Source organism: Solea senegalensis, linkage group LG14 (assembly GCF_019176455.1).
Source record: "Solea senegalensis isolate Sse05_10M linkage group LG14, IFAPA_SoseM_1, whole genome shotgun sequence".
In the NCBI taxonomy this organism is placed as follows: Eukaryota; Metazoa; Chordata; class Actinopteri; order Pleuronectiformes; family Soleidae; genus Solea; species Solea senegalensis.
Window position 1 is genome coordinate 3924128 of NC_058034.1, and position 16958 is coordinate 3941085.

Sequence of the window (16958 nt, forward strand, 5' to 3'; positions counted from 1 at the left end):
TACTAACATGTATTTTAGGATCACAGGTGAGACATGCAGACATCTCGGCTTCACACGTCAGTTGAGAGGAAAAAAAATCTCACAAGAAACCACAGAAGCGTTCGGTGTACGTGCCATTATGGGTCAAATCTGTGGACCCCCGATTGCTGTCAAGAGGAAGTGGAAAAGAAAAAAATCACAGATAATATAAATTAGTTGTGCCAGTGGTTTAATTTGCATAATTTACATTGTGTGTACACAGTCATCAGATAAGGTGCAACATGAATTTAAAACATGTAATAATACTTACACTGTGTAATCTGTGCTTCTTTATTGTATTTCATTGTGTGGTACAATTTTTTTTTTTGTTAATCACTCTATTTCTTGCCTTCCTTTTTTTTTACCGCCATCTCTTAGAGGCGCTTGTAATGTAACTCTGTGTGTGTGTGTGTGTGTGTGTGTGTGTGTGTGTGTGTAAGCGTCGATAAAACGTTCAATCTTGAACTTGCAGTTTCTTCCCCGTCTGATACACACACACACAAACATTGAACAATGCACACAATTCAGAAAATGTAAAGCTTCATTCAGCATATATTGTTCTGACTTTCAAAGTGCACATTGTCTTTCAACTGGAAGGTTGTGGGTTCAATTCCTGGCCCTGCTATATGTGACACTTGAAGTGTGTGAATGGCTCATCAGGACTAAAGCTCTATATTATAATACAGTGCATTACCAACTCTTCTTCTTCTTCTTCTGGTTTTATTTGGTAGTAACGAGCAACAAAGACAGTTAGAGGAAATGTAGTGGAGTAAAAAGTAAAATAGAAACGTAAATAACAAAGTACAGATACTTAAATATAGTAACAAAGTATTTGTACTTTTGTCGCATTACATCACTGGGTAAAAGATGGATGGAAAAGTGCTATAATGCATAACTAAAGTATACTGTTATTAATAGTGTAATTATATAAATGCATATATTAGAGTGAGATGAATGGATCTATGCTTAGACTTCAGGGTCATGTTGTTGATTCCAGAGCTTCAGGTTGTACACATTTCATGTGTGTGTGTGTGTGTGAAAAGTGTAGGTGCTGCTGTGAGAGTGAGTGAGTGAGTGAGTGAGTGTGCGGCGGGTGGGAGGTGGAGGAGAGTGTCCAATAGCAGAGCTGAGAGGGCGGGCTGTGGTGCAGGGGAGAGGCGGTCTGCTCTGCTGCCTGCAGCCGCCAGCTGTTGGAGAGAAAGCAGCGCTCATCCTGAACCATCTGCATCTACTGCTGCATCATCAGGTGAATATCTGTCCACAGCAGCGCAGGCCTGAACACAGGACCAGAGCACGAGACGAGGATCACTCCCAAAACCCCCACTTCAACACATTTATGCTTCTCCACATTATTTTATTATTCGCAACTTTTTCAGCTTTTTCCCGTTGGTCTTGTTCGAGTGGGTGAAACTCAGAAGGAGACTGAGGAACAGGTGAGAATGTTGTAGTTTATTGATTTATTATTATTATTAATTTTATTTGTATTATTATTATTGTTGTAATATCATTTTTAATAGTGGGTTAGGATTCATCAGTGGTGAAAAAGCATGACACAGCAGTCCAGCCGTGAGTACTTGTTGCTGTGTCATTGAAAGCAGCGTATAGATGAAGCTATATTAGACGGGGATCCTTGGCAACTCAGAGGCAGACAGTCTATTCTTAAACGGTCTGTTTTGGATGACGTCAGCACTTTATTTTGCCTACTTATCTGCTAACAATGTGGATAAAAGCACCGCTATGTTTCTTTTTCACCCTTTAGCTTGTGCACATGCGTTATTTGCTCGGTTTGCAACAACATAAGCCCCCCTGTCTCTGCCTCAGATAGATAGATAGATAGATAGATAGATAGATAGATGGTGCATTTTAATAATTCAGATCATTTAAACAAGTTTTCATAAAAATTTAGACAGAAATTAGAATTTAAATACAAGTTTTAATTGAGAATTAAAGCTATGGAAAGAAATAAAATACAAAAACAAAAAAAGAAATGAAGAAAATGTCTTTTTTTTTTAATTAAAAGGTGCTCTTACCTGGACAACTGGTTAAAGGACAGGTGTTTGAGCATGTCCACAGATAGATAGAGAGATTTTTGCAGGTTATTTAAATTCATGGAGGATTACCTCCATCCATTTGTCCTAAAGCTGCATGTCTTCACTGTGAGTCCACTGGGACTTTCTCTCTCGCTTGTCATGGAAAGACAAAAATGCTGAGCTCACGTCTGCGTGTCCTCTTGCTATTCTGGCACAGTCAGAAAATATCAAGGCATTTTGATTATCTCCTGTTAAAATTAGACTTCATACTTCATCACTGTGACTCTGCGAAGAGCGCATGAACTCTGAGGTGATGATGATGATGATGATGATGATGATAATGATGATGTGCCACATCAATGTATCATCCTGCATAGGCAGAGATTCCTTTAAATGAAGGTGTTCTGTCACGGGCTGAAGAGCGTGATACATTGTCTCCTTAAAATTCCTAAAAAAAAACCTCAAAATTAAAAACCTCCTCACCTTAAAATTCATACAAATATGGTTGAAGACCTTTCTTTGGCGCACAGGGCTCAGATGTTTGAGGAGAATGATTCATGGAATGATGCTGCTGCAGTTCCAGTATAGAGCTTTTCAATGCAACCATCATAAAATAGGCTCAACTTCTCCTGGAAATGAAATAAATGAAAAACTAACGCAACAACAACAACAGCCCATAATCTATTTTGCCATGATAGTTTCTGAGCTGTCGCTGTTGCTACTTTGCCGCCAACATGAACGAGACATATTTACTTTGGGTTTTCTCTGCATATGCATGTGTTTTCTCAGACATTTACAAACCAACATGCTCTAAATGACTCACAGAAAGAAAACCGTCAGAGCAGAACGCCCAATTCTCTACGAATGCCCTACTTTGCCCCTCCTCCGTCATTCATGCATACAGTTCCCTGCAGCAACACGAGCATCTACTGCGACATATCATCACAACAGCTGATCGAAAACCTGTTATAATTTGTTTGTGGGTAATTAGACAGACACTCCCAGGATATGTCATAGAGGAGGCCGATGGGTGCCTGATGTTTTTTCCACTGCGAGGCCTCTGGGAAGGCGTTTAACAAAGATGCTGTCTCTTTGTGTAGAAGATTCAAGTGTGTCTATATATATCTATACATAGATATATGTACATATATATATATATATATAGAGAGAGAGAGAGAGAGAGAGAGAGATACCTATGTTTGTTCTGAGGAACTAACTGTACAGGGCTAAGATGTGAATTTCCAGTTCTATTTCCACTCCAAGTGAATGGAAGTCAATGCAGTGTCCTCAGAAGAATAACTGTTCAAACCTGTTTAAGTATTAAGATAAGATAAGATAAGATAAGATAATCCGTCATTAGTCCCACCACAGGGAAGTTACAGTAGCACAGAATTAAAGTAAAATCGAAAGGAAATAAATACTAAGCATTCATTATAAACACCAGTAGTTTCGATGTGTTCATGTGAGTAATACAAAATATTTTATTGTTATATATTATATTATATATTATTATAATATGTATTTTTACTGGTACATTTAGATTAAAATCTGTTTTTTTTGTCACCCAATGCCCACATTTTCTCGGCAGCGACAGCTCGACAACGTGAGAGATCACAGTCAGTAGATATAGTTCAGGCTCTGGTGCCGTCACAGACGCCGAGTGGCAGTTGTTGTGCGGGAAAGAACATCCAGAATTAACTGATGTGCGAGGCACTGCCAGGCTTTTCCTGTCTGTCTTTAAGTCCCCGGCAAACCTCAACAAATCTTCTCACTACATACGCATACAGTACACAAACTACACTGGAGGTGCGGCTATATTTATCCGCCGCTGTCTCGCAGAGCTTTGTGAGGCTCTGATGCTCGTCCTTTGATTATATCTGAGAGGAGAGGAACTCTGTGAGATAAAGATCTTTCTGGCCTGTTTAGAACACATGCGTCCCACTTCCCCCTCGTGTCATCATCATCATCATGCATTCATATGGGGTTCATTTGTCTCACTTTTAGATCTAAAATCGACAGCTGGACCTGCTGTGAGTTCAGATCTTTGTGGTAGTTGAGTATAGACTCATAAATCTGGTCTTGCCTTCAGTGCATTTTAATATTCTTTATGTTTTTATGTTTTTTTTTTACGGCAGTTGAAACACTCATCTTTTTTATATTCTGTGAATCATATGTTTTTTGTTATTTTTTTGTTGTCTCTGTTACAGTGTGTGTGTGTGTGTGTTGTCCTGCAGCTGAGAATGTCCCTGTACAAACAATATGGTATTTGATTTGGTTTGATCGATGATTAAATTGGTTAACTGGTTAATATATTACACTCACTCATTCATCCTCTACCGGTTTATCCTCCACATGAGAGGGTGAAAGGCATGGTACGATACATTACGTAAAGTTTACATTTTAAACGTTTGCACAAAAGATATGTGACAGAAACGTGCTGTCCTGTTTTATTTATTTAAGTCAGGCTGCAGAGAATCTTTCTCTGATGACACAGACGTTTCGGGGAAGACGTTTGCTTTCTGCCGGTCAACGCGCTTTACTGCACATCCAGAGGAGCGTTTGTCTCGGAGGAAGTTCGGTTTTTACTTCTGTTTCCACACTGTTACATTTGAAAACGAGTGGTCCTCAAGGAGTAGCATCGTGCTGGTTAAATAATGAACACGTTCTTAATTGGTTTCTATTTCAATGGCAATTAAATGGTTAATCAAGTACATATAGCACATTTAAAACAACAGGAGTTGAGTCAAGGTGCTTTAAACAACACAATACTGAAGAAAACAAGACAAAGTCACCAAAATAATAATAAAAAAGGACATACAATCAGCAGCCTCAGTATTAAAAGCAAGACTGAAAAGATTTAATTGGATTTAAAATGCCAGTAGTGAGAGAATGTGATGTAATTATCATCATCGCCTGCGGTTCGCTTTGTTTTTTTACAGAGACAATGATGAGTTTGTTTGGTCTCGTCAACATCACAGGACTTTATAAGGTAATGATGAAGGCGAAGAGGTGGATTCCTCCAAAAATGCCCCAGATGCCTGTGTGCCAAGCTTACATTGAGGGGCGGCGGGCACTTTAAAGGGGTCGTGGGAACACGGACGCTGTATCCGCTTAGGCACCGTCAGGAGGGCCAGGGAACTAAATATAGAACCAGCCAATATGTATTAAAGGGGAAAACCAGTGAAAACTCCTTGGGGGGTTTAGACAAGTAGTGTACGCTCAGGTCAGACGAGTCAGACCATTAAACTTAAACATAGTCATGTTGGCCACTTTATTAGGTACACGACACGGGGTAAAGTGGCAGGAGTGGCTGTCGACGCCTGTAGCTTGGATAACGCTGTGGTTCCCGAGTAGTTCTTCTTCTTCTATGGTTGAAAGTACGTCACCGGACTCTAGTGCCCGGACTAGGAGGCGCTGGTGTTTAGAGGAGTGGTCAAATTCGCCAGTGACGTAACTAGTCAACGGAAGTGCCGTTCCGTTTCGTAGAGCTCAGGAAAACAATCAAACCCTGCGCTCTCAGCACTGATTGTTATGGACTTTTAGGGCTTCATACACGAGGTAATGACGCAGAGACACACACACACACAAATGCAGCGTTAATTGGCACTTTAAGCACAGGCTGTAGAAATACACATCAATGACATGTGATCACACTGTAAGTCATGGATTCTGTGATTATAAGAAAAAAAGCGACACAAATAAGTGTTCGTTTATAAAAAAAATATCAGTATCTCGGTATCAACCATCGATGGTAATAAGTGTTTTTGTGACCTGCTGTTGCAAGTTACCGTTGCCCTGTCTGTCCCCTTGAACCTGTCCGGTCAATCTCCGCTGACCTTGTTGATGCCACTCACTTGGGTATATTCCCTTTCTCTGTCCACTTTCCATAAACCCGAGAGCTGGATGTGTGTGGAAAATCCCTGTAGATCGAGCGTTTCTGAAATATTCAGACCAGCCTGTCTGCCACCAACAACCATGTCATGTTCAAAGTCACTTCAATCCCTCTTTTTTAAACTCGGTTTGAACCTGAGCAGGTCATCTTGACGATGTGGTTGGCTGTTTGTGTGTTAACAAGCAATACAACAACAAGGTGTACCTAATAAAGTGGCGTGTAATAGCACATTATTGGAAGATAATCAATCTGTGGAACATGACTGAGGTAATAAATGGCTCTGTTGTTGCATGCCGAGTATGTGAAGCTTTGAAAGGGCAAATAATTGACTCGTGACTCTTCAGAGAAACGCGGCAGGCAGTTGAACAGATGTACCTAACAAAGTGGCTGATAAGTGAAGTGCAATTGTATTTGATTTAGTGCCGTGTGACGCCGCAGCAGAGTCTCCCCATGTCTCTCAGGATGTAAAGAGTTAATCATTCAGATTTCACCTTGTGCAGCTCTATATGGAGCAGAGTTTCTCTAGAACAACACGTGAACATGGTGTGTGAGTTTCAAAAAAAGGACATTCTCATGATAACCACAGTCCGTCCACATCTTTCCCTTCTGCCGCGACAAAATCCTGCTTTTTTCCCCCGACCTGGTTGTTCATGAGAGAGGAGTGGGTGGCTTTCAGTGTAAGGCATCTTTCAAAAACACACCGTTTTCCTCTTGCTGTTTGGTTTCAGCTATTGCCAGCTGAACCTTTAAAAGTAGCCACCAGCTGTATTTTTAACCCTGTCTCTCGGGGCTGCAGTGAGCAGTGGAGCTCTGTGCTGCTGGCCCGAGGGTAACCCAGACTCTGGGGGTGTTAGACTGTGTAGATGGCTGGCTCTAACTTTAGACCGCGTCGCCTCATGGTGGTAAAAATAAACACCCTACCATTATGGAGGGGGAAGGGGCTTGAGGACCTGAACCAATGGATGACATTTTCCCACCAGAACCTGATGGCAAAATGTCATTTTCCTTAAACAAGTGTTTGTCACATCTTTGTAATGCATCATGCAGCAGTGACACAAATGTTTTATTTCCTTTAACGTATACGTTTGTTTTGCGTTACAGGTGTTTCACAGATTTACAGACGCCAGAGAAACATGGGAAGAAAGAAAATACAAATCTCCCCTATTAAGGACCAGAGGAATAGACAGGTGGGTGTGCACGCAGTATTTCATTTAATATTATATTACATAGAATATATTATAATTTAGTCTATAAATTGTAAATTCCTCAGCAACTACTCTGGCATTAGCTGCTTTTATTGTTTAAATAATTTTCTGATATTTTAAAGTTAAATACAGCGACATAACACATGAACTGATTACAGCAGCATTCTGTCGTAATGCAATATTAAACAGAGCAGACAACAGGTGGACACACACAGGTACATGACGTTGTTTTATGGCATCTTACTGAGGACCGGATTACACTCAAACAGACACATTGAGATAATGTTTGCATGTGAGTGAAAGTTAAAGACAGTGCTTTTAGCATTTTTGACAGCGAAACGCTTCACAAAAGTAAGTAAAATGTACAAAGCGGTCAAGTTTATAAATTTATACTAAAACGTCTTTATTGATATCCCATGGATATCAAGTTAATATATGGTTATTAACTTGTAGGACTTTATGGACGTTTGCAAAAAAGGACACGAGTAAAACCATAATTCACTGCTGTAAATTTAACACAAATCGGAATCAAAGAAATACAATAAACCATGTTCAAAATGCTCTCTCATGTCTAATCATTGGGACTGAACGGTTTTTGGTGATAAGGGTTTTTATTTTATGCAAATGAGTTTTGTTTTGAATCTGAATTGAGATTCTGAGGGAAGGAAGTGCCTCTGTCTATATCAGGGGTCCGCATCCTCTTCAGCTGTAGCTTTTAAAAAAAAAACCCACTATTTTTATTTTATTTTCATTATTTCTTTGTAAGTGGACACCTCTTTTTTTAGGCATCAAGGTGATAAATAAAAGTGGTAAAATATGATATAAAAGTGGTAATATGCCACATCCTATGTCTACGTCAAATGAGAGTCGTTCCCGGCACGTAAATAAAGTCATGTACACATTAAGACTCCGGTCCGTCGCCAGCAGGTTTTCTTCAGCACTACAATTTTGTGGGTTATTTTTTTTTATTTGATTAATTGTCCACAAATCATGGGGAGACTCAAATAGATATGTTGTGTTTTATTTCAAAGTAGTGTCGGTCACGTCATGAGAGGTAAAACAAAAGTAAACAGTTTCCTTTTTTGTATTTTTTAAATGTCATATATGTATATATAGTATGTCTACGTATACTATATATAAAACGTTTTATGGGTCAAATGGGTTTTCAGACAGATTAAATGTTTTTTGGGTGACAAAAATGGTTGCAAACCCCTGCTCTATATTCTGTATTCTAATGTAAATGTACCTTCAGCATATATATATATATTTATATATGTATATATATATATATATATATATATATATATATATATATATATATATATATATATATATATATATATATATGAATTATACTTCATTCATTTTGTTTGTTTTTTTTGCCACAGGTGACCTTCACCAAGCGTAAGTTTGGTCTGATGAAGAAGGCGTACGAGCTGAGCGTGCTGTGCGACTGCGAGATCGCCCTCATCATCTTCAACAGCACCAACCGTCTGTTCCAGTACGCCAGCACGGACATGGACAAAGTGCTGCTCAAGTACACGGAGTACAGCGAGCCGCACGAGAGTCGCACCAACACAGACATACTGCAGGTACGGTGCTGTCCCAGCTGCTGTTCAGGAAAACAACCACAAAGAAGGCTTTTTTTGGGTTTGTTTTACATATAGTGAAAAGGAAGTGTGGACTCAAATTGAAGTGACAGCTTTCACAAAAAACAAATGCTATTTTTTCTTTTCTGGATTTGTTTTAATTGACCTTTTACTATTTGAGTTCAATTCATTTTGTGTAATACTTTTGTCAAATTGAGGGTCCTAGTGATTTAAATGTTGTTGCAGCACAATCTGCTGTCATGCGTTGTTTAAGCCATCATTTGGCATTTTTATTTAACTGTACACTTCATCTGTAGTCGTCTTTTCTATTATTGATTGTGTTAAATTTGTCTCTAAATCCACTTTGCGTTGCATTTGAGTTGTTGGTTATATTAAGTAGAGGATGATAGGTTAAAACAGCTTTAATATTTCATGACTGTCGAATCATATCAACCGAACAAGCACGCCCATGCATTTTACTTTGGATAGGATTCGATAGCCATGAAATATTAAAGACCCCGTTGTCATAAAAACCTTAAAAACTACTCAATTAGTACCGCAGACGCATTATTCACCACACCTATAAGCACTTCCTGCTGATTGTTGTTGCTGCTTTTTGTCTATATCTATATAAATTACATTTAAATCATCATCGTGCACTTTGGGTTCCGGCCTCAGACCCTGCGCAAGAAAGGCGTCGGCATCGATAGCTCAGAGCTCGACAGTGAGGAGAGTGCACTGGTGGCTGCAGAAAAATATCCCCTGTGTGAAGGCATGGATCTGTCTCTGACTCGTCAGCGCTTCTATGTCAGTCCCACACACACACACACACTTGTGCACATTTACCACAAGTTAAAATTCCTTTTTTTCTGACTGTGCTGCTAATAATGGATGTTTTTTGTTTCTTGTGTCTCAGACTCCGTCTCTGCTCACTCCAGAGCCTCAGTTGCAGGTTTCTCCCGGCTGTGAAAACGGCTTCACCAACTCTTCTGGTTCCGTCGTGGCGTCCCACAGAGCCCCGGCCTTTAAACCCATCAGCTCTAGACCCGGCTCTGCCAGTCCTGCTGCACCGCACACGCACTCTGCTTTCATGTCTGCACACTCAGGTGAACTAAACCTCTGAATCACGTTATTATGATTAGTTTCGAAAATGTTGGCAAGAGATTATACACAAAAAAACATCACTGAGGACCATTGACATGAAATTAAATCAACTTTTTATCTAGTGGCCTCAACATGAATGCAATAGTATAACGTAGTCTATTTACGCAACATTAAAATACACACATGTGTATAAAAATAAGCCACAGCAGCTTTTAATAAGAGCATTTTAAATCAGTGGTATTAAAGACGTAAGCAACTTAACTTTTCTTACTAAATTCTCGCTGAAAAAATTCACATGTACTGTTGCGAGCCTTGTGTGCAGCTGGCTGTGAACTCACAGGAAGTGTGTGTGTCACACACACACACACACACACACGCACACACACTTGCATTTGGCCTGTTTTGTGAAACTGGCCCTCCACCAGAGTTCACAGCCGCTCTAACCAGATCTGTGGTTTCTCTACAGAATGTATGACACCTGTCTCCTCTGCGGCATTTCAACTACTGGACATGGCATGGTGTAAATGAAAGTAATCGTGTTCATTAATAATGCACAGTATATTAATACAGCGTTTTTAAAAAATGCCTCAACAACACATGAGGTATTAAAACTGTGTCAATAATTCCTTTTTATACCTGACACTAGTTTGCAGTCCATTTAAAATAGTGTCTGTTTCTGAAGGAAACCAGACAATATTACAAATATTACTGATCTGTGATCTCACAAATGATTGCCCTTTAGTAAATAAAAAACATTTACTTAATTTACTTTACTTAATTTACTTACAAGCACTTACATGCAGTTTTTTCTTGTTGTTTTCCATTGACTTACTCTTCAGAATCGATGCACAATGAAAAGCACACATTTGACGACTGACGGGCTTCTTGTGTTCTCTTTTACTCTGCGTTTACAATATCACGGCATTTATATTTTATAAATATTGTAATTATTTTGCAACACACACACACACACACACACACACTGCAGTTCAACACGTTGTGAATGTGTTTTCTACGTTCTCAGCTAAAGTAAATAAATAAATGACTGTTTCACTGTAAGTGAAACAAGCTCACATCTCTTTTCACTTCCTGCTCCTCTCTTTCACTGTGCAGGTATCGGCTACCCCGTGTTGTCCCACAGTAATCTGAACCGAGCTCTGGACATGAAAAGTCCTCCTGTTCTGACCCTGGGCAGCGAGAGCCTGCGGGCAGACGCTGCTAATCAGGCCATGGCCCCCACACATGTTAACCACAGCTCTGCTGTAAGTTACTCAATGGTGTGATGGAATAGGTGTCAGTGACAGGCTGCTGACACACACACATACACACACACTGTAGGCGGCAAACTCTCAAAACCCAACCGCTAACTGCTTTGCAAACATGGACAAGCACTTTCACACATTTTCTGACTCACTCACTTTTCACATTCGAAATATTCACGTATGAAGTGACTCCGCTCGAGATTTTCCATTTTTGACCATTTCTCTGTGTGTCCATCAGAGGGGTCTCTTGTACCAGGGTCTGCACGGCGGCAGCTCCATGATAGCCATGAGCAAGGCAGGACTGCTGGGCCACAGTCTGGGGGCCTACAGCCTTCCTTCTCCTGCAACCCCTGGTTTGTCTGCAAATGACTTTAAATGATCTGTATGATGGTGTTTTATTTGCTATTATTAGAAGCAGAGGGGAAACACCTACTATCACTAATAAAGCACAAATAATTCAAGATATAATATAAAAACAACAATGTTGTATGTTTTTTGAGTAGTGAACCTACATTAACCAAAATATTGCCTGCTCTCTTCAAATCTAGGGCTGCAACTAATGATATTTATTTCCATAATAGATAAATCCAAGTACTTGTTTGGTCCATAAAATGCCAGAAAATGTAGGAAAATATTGATCTGTGTTTGAAATGATGACGTTTTCAAATGTCTTATTTTGTCCACAATCCAAAATGATTCTTTGTTGTTTGAGAAAGCTTCATCGATTATCAAAATAGTTAGCAGTCCTATTTAAATCCATAGAAATCCATAATTATATCCAATATTTGCACGCTATTGTGAAATGACCCTGGTGGGTTTTCAGTGCTTTGACTGAATTTAATTCAAGATTCAAGATTCTTTATTGTTTTTATGCAAGCATAACAACATTACCTCCAGAGACTCTCAGCACACATTGAAATGTCCTAAATAAAATAAAAGCACTTGTAGAAAAACAGAAAAGCTTATAGCAAATGCATAACAACACTATGATAGCGATGAAACATGAAGGAACTGTTCTGCACTCCCATTTATATTGTGTGTAATTGTCATCAGTGGATCACAACTAATCAAACTAGGTGTTCTGTTATTGTTTTTACTGAGAGACCTCTAGTGGCCACAATAACAACCATTTGATTTAGTGGTTATTTAAGGACACACAGCAATTTATATTACTGCTTATTTCCAATGCCAGTCTCCAGAACAGGGCTCTCAAACTCAAATGACCTTCGGGGCCACTGAGCATCTTGTCTGGCCAGTAGAGGGCAGTCATGTGAAAACTTAACTATTCAGTAGGAGGGTGGGCAATATGAGCTTAGAATTATGTCACAAAATTCCATCATGATATGACCGCAATGATAAAATATTTCACAAAATGAGTATATCTCAATAGCAACGTATTTATGATGCAAAATGAATCTATTAATAAAAACAACATGCAGAAATAACTGGGCCACGTGAAATGGACTGGACCTCTGTCCTAGAAGGACCTTTAAAATAATAATTATTAATAATAATAATAACAATAATAATAATAATAATAAAAATATTCACATACAGCAAAGTTTAAAAGTTGCACAGATATTTTATGATTTTCTCCTTCAGCACTCAGACAGACAGCCAATAAACACATTTGTCAAAAGTCTTCCTTTAAGGTTGTGTTATTCATTGACAGCATTTATATAAATGGTTTCCTTTTTAAAATAATAATTTAAAGAAAGCTTCACATGTCCCCCCCGCCCTCTTCTTCTCTCCAGAGTACAGCCAGTCTGGCTTTTATCAGTCTGTACAGCGAGGAGCCGTGAACCCGTGGCAAACAGCTCAGCTGCCTCAGGAGCCCCATGGGCCTCATACAAGCCCGGGGTAAGTGTATTAATACAAATCTACACATTCCTCTTGGCTCCTATAGTATTTTCATATTCAACTTTTTAAACAATAAGATCAGCCACAAAACAGCACTGATCACATTGTATACAGTATCTCAAATTGTCTGTTTTTGAGCAGCAAAACATACACAACACGTATATATATATATATATATATATATATATATATATATATATATATATATATATATATATATATATAAAGGCATCAAAAATATAATAATAAACGTTTTCCTTCATAAAATAAACAGGTAAATGTGTCTGGATTTAAAATCATGGGAATATATACAAAAATGTTAAATATTTACAGAGAATAAACTTGTGTATAAAGCTATGTGCTCAGCACTGTTCTGGATTTCAAGGTGATTTTCCAAAAGAAAAATTGATGTTACTCACATTTATGTAAGAGTTGTTACACTGTGTCGTAGGCCTTAACCCTTAGAACACAGAGCATTTAGGCTGCTTTCTTCCATTACTATGTTAAAACGTATATATACAGTATATACAGAGGCTACAAGGATGTACAATAAAGTCCCACTGCAATTTACCAAGGGTGCACCTGCGGCATGGATCTGTGCCGTGTGAGCACTAAAGGTTAATATCCTTAGTTGAAACTGTAAAATTACAATTAATTACAAAGAATAAATGATGATATTAATTTCCCACTTTAATCTTGAACATAATGAACAGTAAATAAAATAAAATAACACATCATCCAGTTGCACCTGATGGACTAAGCATATTTCCAGTCTTTTGTCATTTCATGCTCTTGTTGTTCCCAGGACGTCCACTGGAGGGTGCTCCTTCCCTTCCCAATGTTGCCCCTCAACCTCTCCACATCTGCCCTCCCTCAATCGCAACATCAAATCGGAGCGTTGCTCTCCCGAGCACATGTCCTCGCCCACCTCTCCCCCCCTGCACCACCACCACCTCAGACAGCTATCTCCAATGAGCGACCTTGAGTCGGCTCGCCATACACCTCCAGAAACCCGGCCAGCCAATGGCACAAAGGAATTTCCCACAGCCAGCGGCTACCCACAAGACGAGAAGGAAGGAGGGCAGCCACTGGGGCGGTTAGAGATGAGTGATGGCTGGCAGAGATAGCTGGCTGCTGCGGCACCATCTCCCCGTCTGTCAACTCTCTGCTCTTTAAAGGCAGTGCTCGTAACATACACAGACACACACACACACAAATGTAACACTGAATATATCAAAATGGGGTCAATTGGGCCTCGTCCTCCCACAGAGGAAGGAATGTCTCTCTTTGTCTCACCACACAGAGCTGGTCTCTCCTGGGCAATCACTCGATTGATCCACTGAGGATCATGTGATGCAAAAAGACATTTGTTTTCTGTTTGGTTTTTGTTTCTTTTTCTTTCTCTTTTTCTTTTTCTCTTTCTCTGTGGAGATCATCTGAATCAAAAAAAAAAAAAAAGCAAAATTAAAATGTGTTTGTTTTGTTCTGTGACTTTGTTGGAGGTAGCGTCAGCACAGTGGGACCAACTGCATTTCTGCAAAACTATATTATATATACATATGTATATATATATATGTACATATATATACATATGTGTATATATATGTATGTATATATACATATGTATATATATATATATATATATATATATATATGTATATATATATGTATATATATATATATATATATATATATACATATAAATATATATATTTGGCTTTCAGTGCAGCCTTCAGTGTTAATAGGTCTGGTACAAATATTGGAAAATAGCTGTAATATTACTCTCCACACTGCCTTTGTATGAATATGACAATGAAAAGCAGACAGGAATGGAAATGACACCATTGTAACACCAGCAAAAACACCTGTAAAACTTTATAAACCCCATTTTTTAGGAACGTCGGGCTACTTTCTAAAAAGACAATAAAACTCCAGAGTCTGTGTCATCATTTACGATTCATTTTAGTTTCACCAAGGATATTTTATCTTTATCCCTATCCCGTAGTAGACAGTATATACGTACCCATAAATGACATAAAACCAGTAAAGCTACACAAGAACCGACGTGAATATCAACGTTTCATTCAGAAAATGACTTTAAAATCCAGGGAACTTCAAGACAGCCAAGCTTTCCACACAGTTTTATTTTATGAAGACATTTTGTTCACCATTCATCAAGCTATGACATGGTAGCATGACAGTTTCTTATGTAACACCACCAAAGGGCTCAATGTTCGCGCACCTTCAGCAGCGATTACTCTCCTTAACCTTTACACCTTTACATCTGCGACCTGTTTATTTTTGGAACCTTCCACAACTAACATGTATAATCTTACTTCTTTTTCCTTTTACCTTTTAAATAAAAACTTCAAGTCGTTCAACAAGTTAGAGATTTTATAGTTGTTATTGTATTTTTTACTAAGTGTCCCAACTTCTCTGAAAATGGGGTTTGTGTCAGTTTCATCACTGAAGCCTTGGCCTTGTTTGAAACCGTGAAAATGTGCCTTGACACATTTACAAAAGTAGAGGTACATGTTATTTTATTATTAAGTTCTTCAACGGTCCTGTCCCTAAAAATATTCCTTTACATTTAGTTTAAGAAATGAGAGAAATTGTGAATTCTGCACAAGAATGTGGTTGAAGTTCAGCTAATATGAAACTGAAATGGTCCAAATCAAATCATGCAGGGTGTCTGTATTACGTGTGTTAGAGAGAGGGTCAGTCAAGTTTATTTGTAGGACAGCTCTCTTCTTACAGAGCAAAACAAAGTGTTATTATTTTGGAATCAAATTAAGAGATTAAGAAAACCATAAACTGAATTGTGCATATTTAAAGATGTGGGCATAGATCTGGAAAAAACAAAACAAAACTGTGAACTGACCCTTTAAAAGCTTGGCATTGGTGGATCTCAGGAATTTGGATGAATGTTTCCTTGAATTTTAAAAGTAGGATTTCCTCCCATGTTTGTATGTATGACGACATTTGTGTATAAGCTACATTTCAGTCATGTTGTCTTGATTTAATTTGTCAAAATGTATGAAAATCTGATAAATCCAATCCAATAAAGACGCAGTTGTGTCCTTATATGCATCACAATCAAATATGGCAACATCCAAATATGTATTTATCTGAGGCAAGTCTATTAATAAGTCAGATAATGATGTACAGTACAGTATAAACTCCTTATTTCAGAAGTACTTGGTTTTGCACGAGTGTATTGATATTTATCAATATCACTCTGGATTATTTCGTAAATTATTTCTCTGCAAAAACACAAATTATACCTTTTTAATTGATGAATATTTGTTTTTTGGTTACACAGCTGGTTCAGGATAATTATTTCACCTTTGTTCTGCAAAATGTGGAATGGAACTCATTTACGCTAATTGTCCACAAGGGGTCGTCCTGTTTTACAAAAAACAGAAAACCAGCCTTAGCTATGAATGATCTAATTAACATTGAACAAAAACAGCATGCAAAGGGTTAGAGAGGGTTAGAGGTTGACTGAGGGACGACTTCAAATTAAAGTATAAAGTTTTTTATATATATATAAATTACATGTGGATCATTTTTAGCATGAAAAGAAAACAGTACTCTGATGTTGTGGATTTTACGTTTCATGTTTGCTGAATGCTTCCCTAACACAACAGAGACAGAGACATTTGTGGTGACTCCTTTTAAATAAAACTCATTTTTTTCTTTTCTACAAAGGACATTTGGTTTTTTCATCTTTCTCTTGAGAGACAAATGTGAATCTGTTTTTCTTTCATGTATACATTCAGTCCAAAGACAGATAAAGTGCCTTCTGTTGTGGCAAGCCTTCATGTGTGCATTTATTTAGTCTTTTTGAACACACACACATTTCCTCATTATCAAGTCTGGCCGCTGTCAGGCCGCTCACCACGCAGCCAGCTAACGAAAGGAATCAGAATGGACTTCTTAAAAGAATTCAGACCTTTTATGTTTAAGGAAACATTATTAATACAGCTGGATGTCTC

At 38.4% G+C, this 16958-nt stretch overlaps 1 protein-coding gene across 2 annotated transcripts; it reads left to right on the forward strand.

The window, feature by feature from the left end:
• Positions 1–1213: 1213 nt before the first annotated feature.
• On the forward strand, positions 1214–14369 carry mef2b (myocyte enhancer factor 2b). 2 transcript variants are annotated; one of them, XM_044043698.1, is made up of 10 exons: positions 1226–1264; positions 1395–1451; positions 7042–7127; positions 8534–8737; positions 9413–9541; positions 9651–9840; positions 10952–11100; positions 11339–11453; positions 12855–12960; positions 13766–14369. In XM_044043698.1, exons 3-10 carry the CDS (start codon positions 7074–7076, stop codon positions 14085–14087), a joined length of 1269 nt encoding a protein of 422 aa, XP_043899633.1. In that variant the 5' UTR covers positions 1226–1264; positions 1395–1451; positions 7042–7073; the 3' UTR covers positions 14088–14369. The 2 variants fall into 2 exon arrangements, with proteins under 2 accessions (XP_043899632.1, XP_043899633.1); XM_044043697.1 differs by having other exon boundaries at positions 1214–1451.
• The last annotated feature ends 2589 nt before the right edge of the window (positions 14370–16958 follow it).

Bases quoted from the DNA above. Each gene is read 5' to 3' on its own strand.
- mef2b (XM_044043697.1), top strand. From the start codon at position 7,074: ATGGGAAGAAAGAAAATACAAATCTCCCCTATTAAGGACCAGAGGAAT. The intron at 11,454-12,854 runs GTTTGTCTGCAA...TCTTCTCTCCAG, and splicing joins TCCTTCTCCTGCAACCCCTG to AGTACAGCCAGTCTGGCTTT. The intron at 12,961-13,765 runs GTAAGTGTATTA...TGTTGTTCCCAG, and splicing joins GGGCCTCATACAAGCCCGGG to GACGTCCACTGGAGGGTGCT.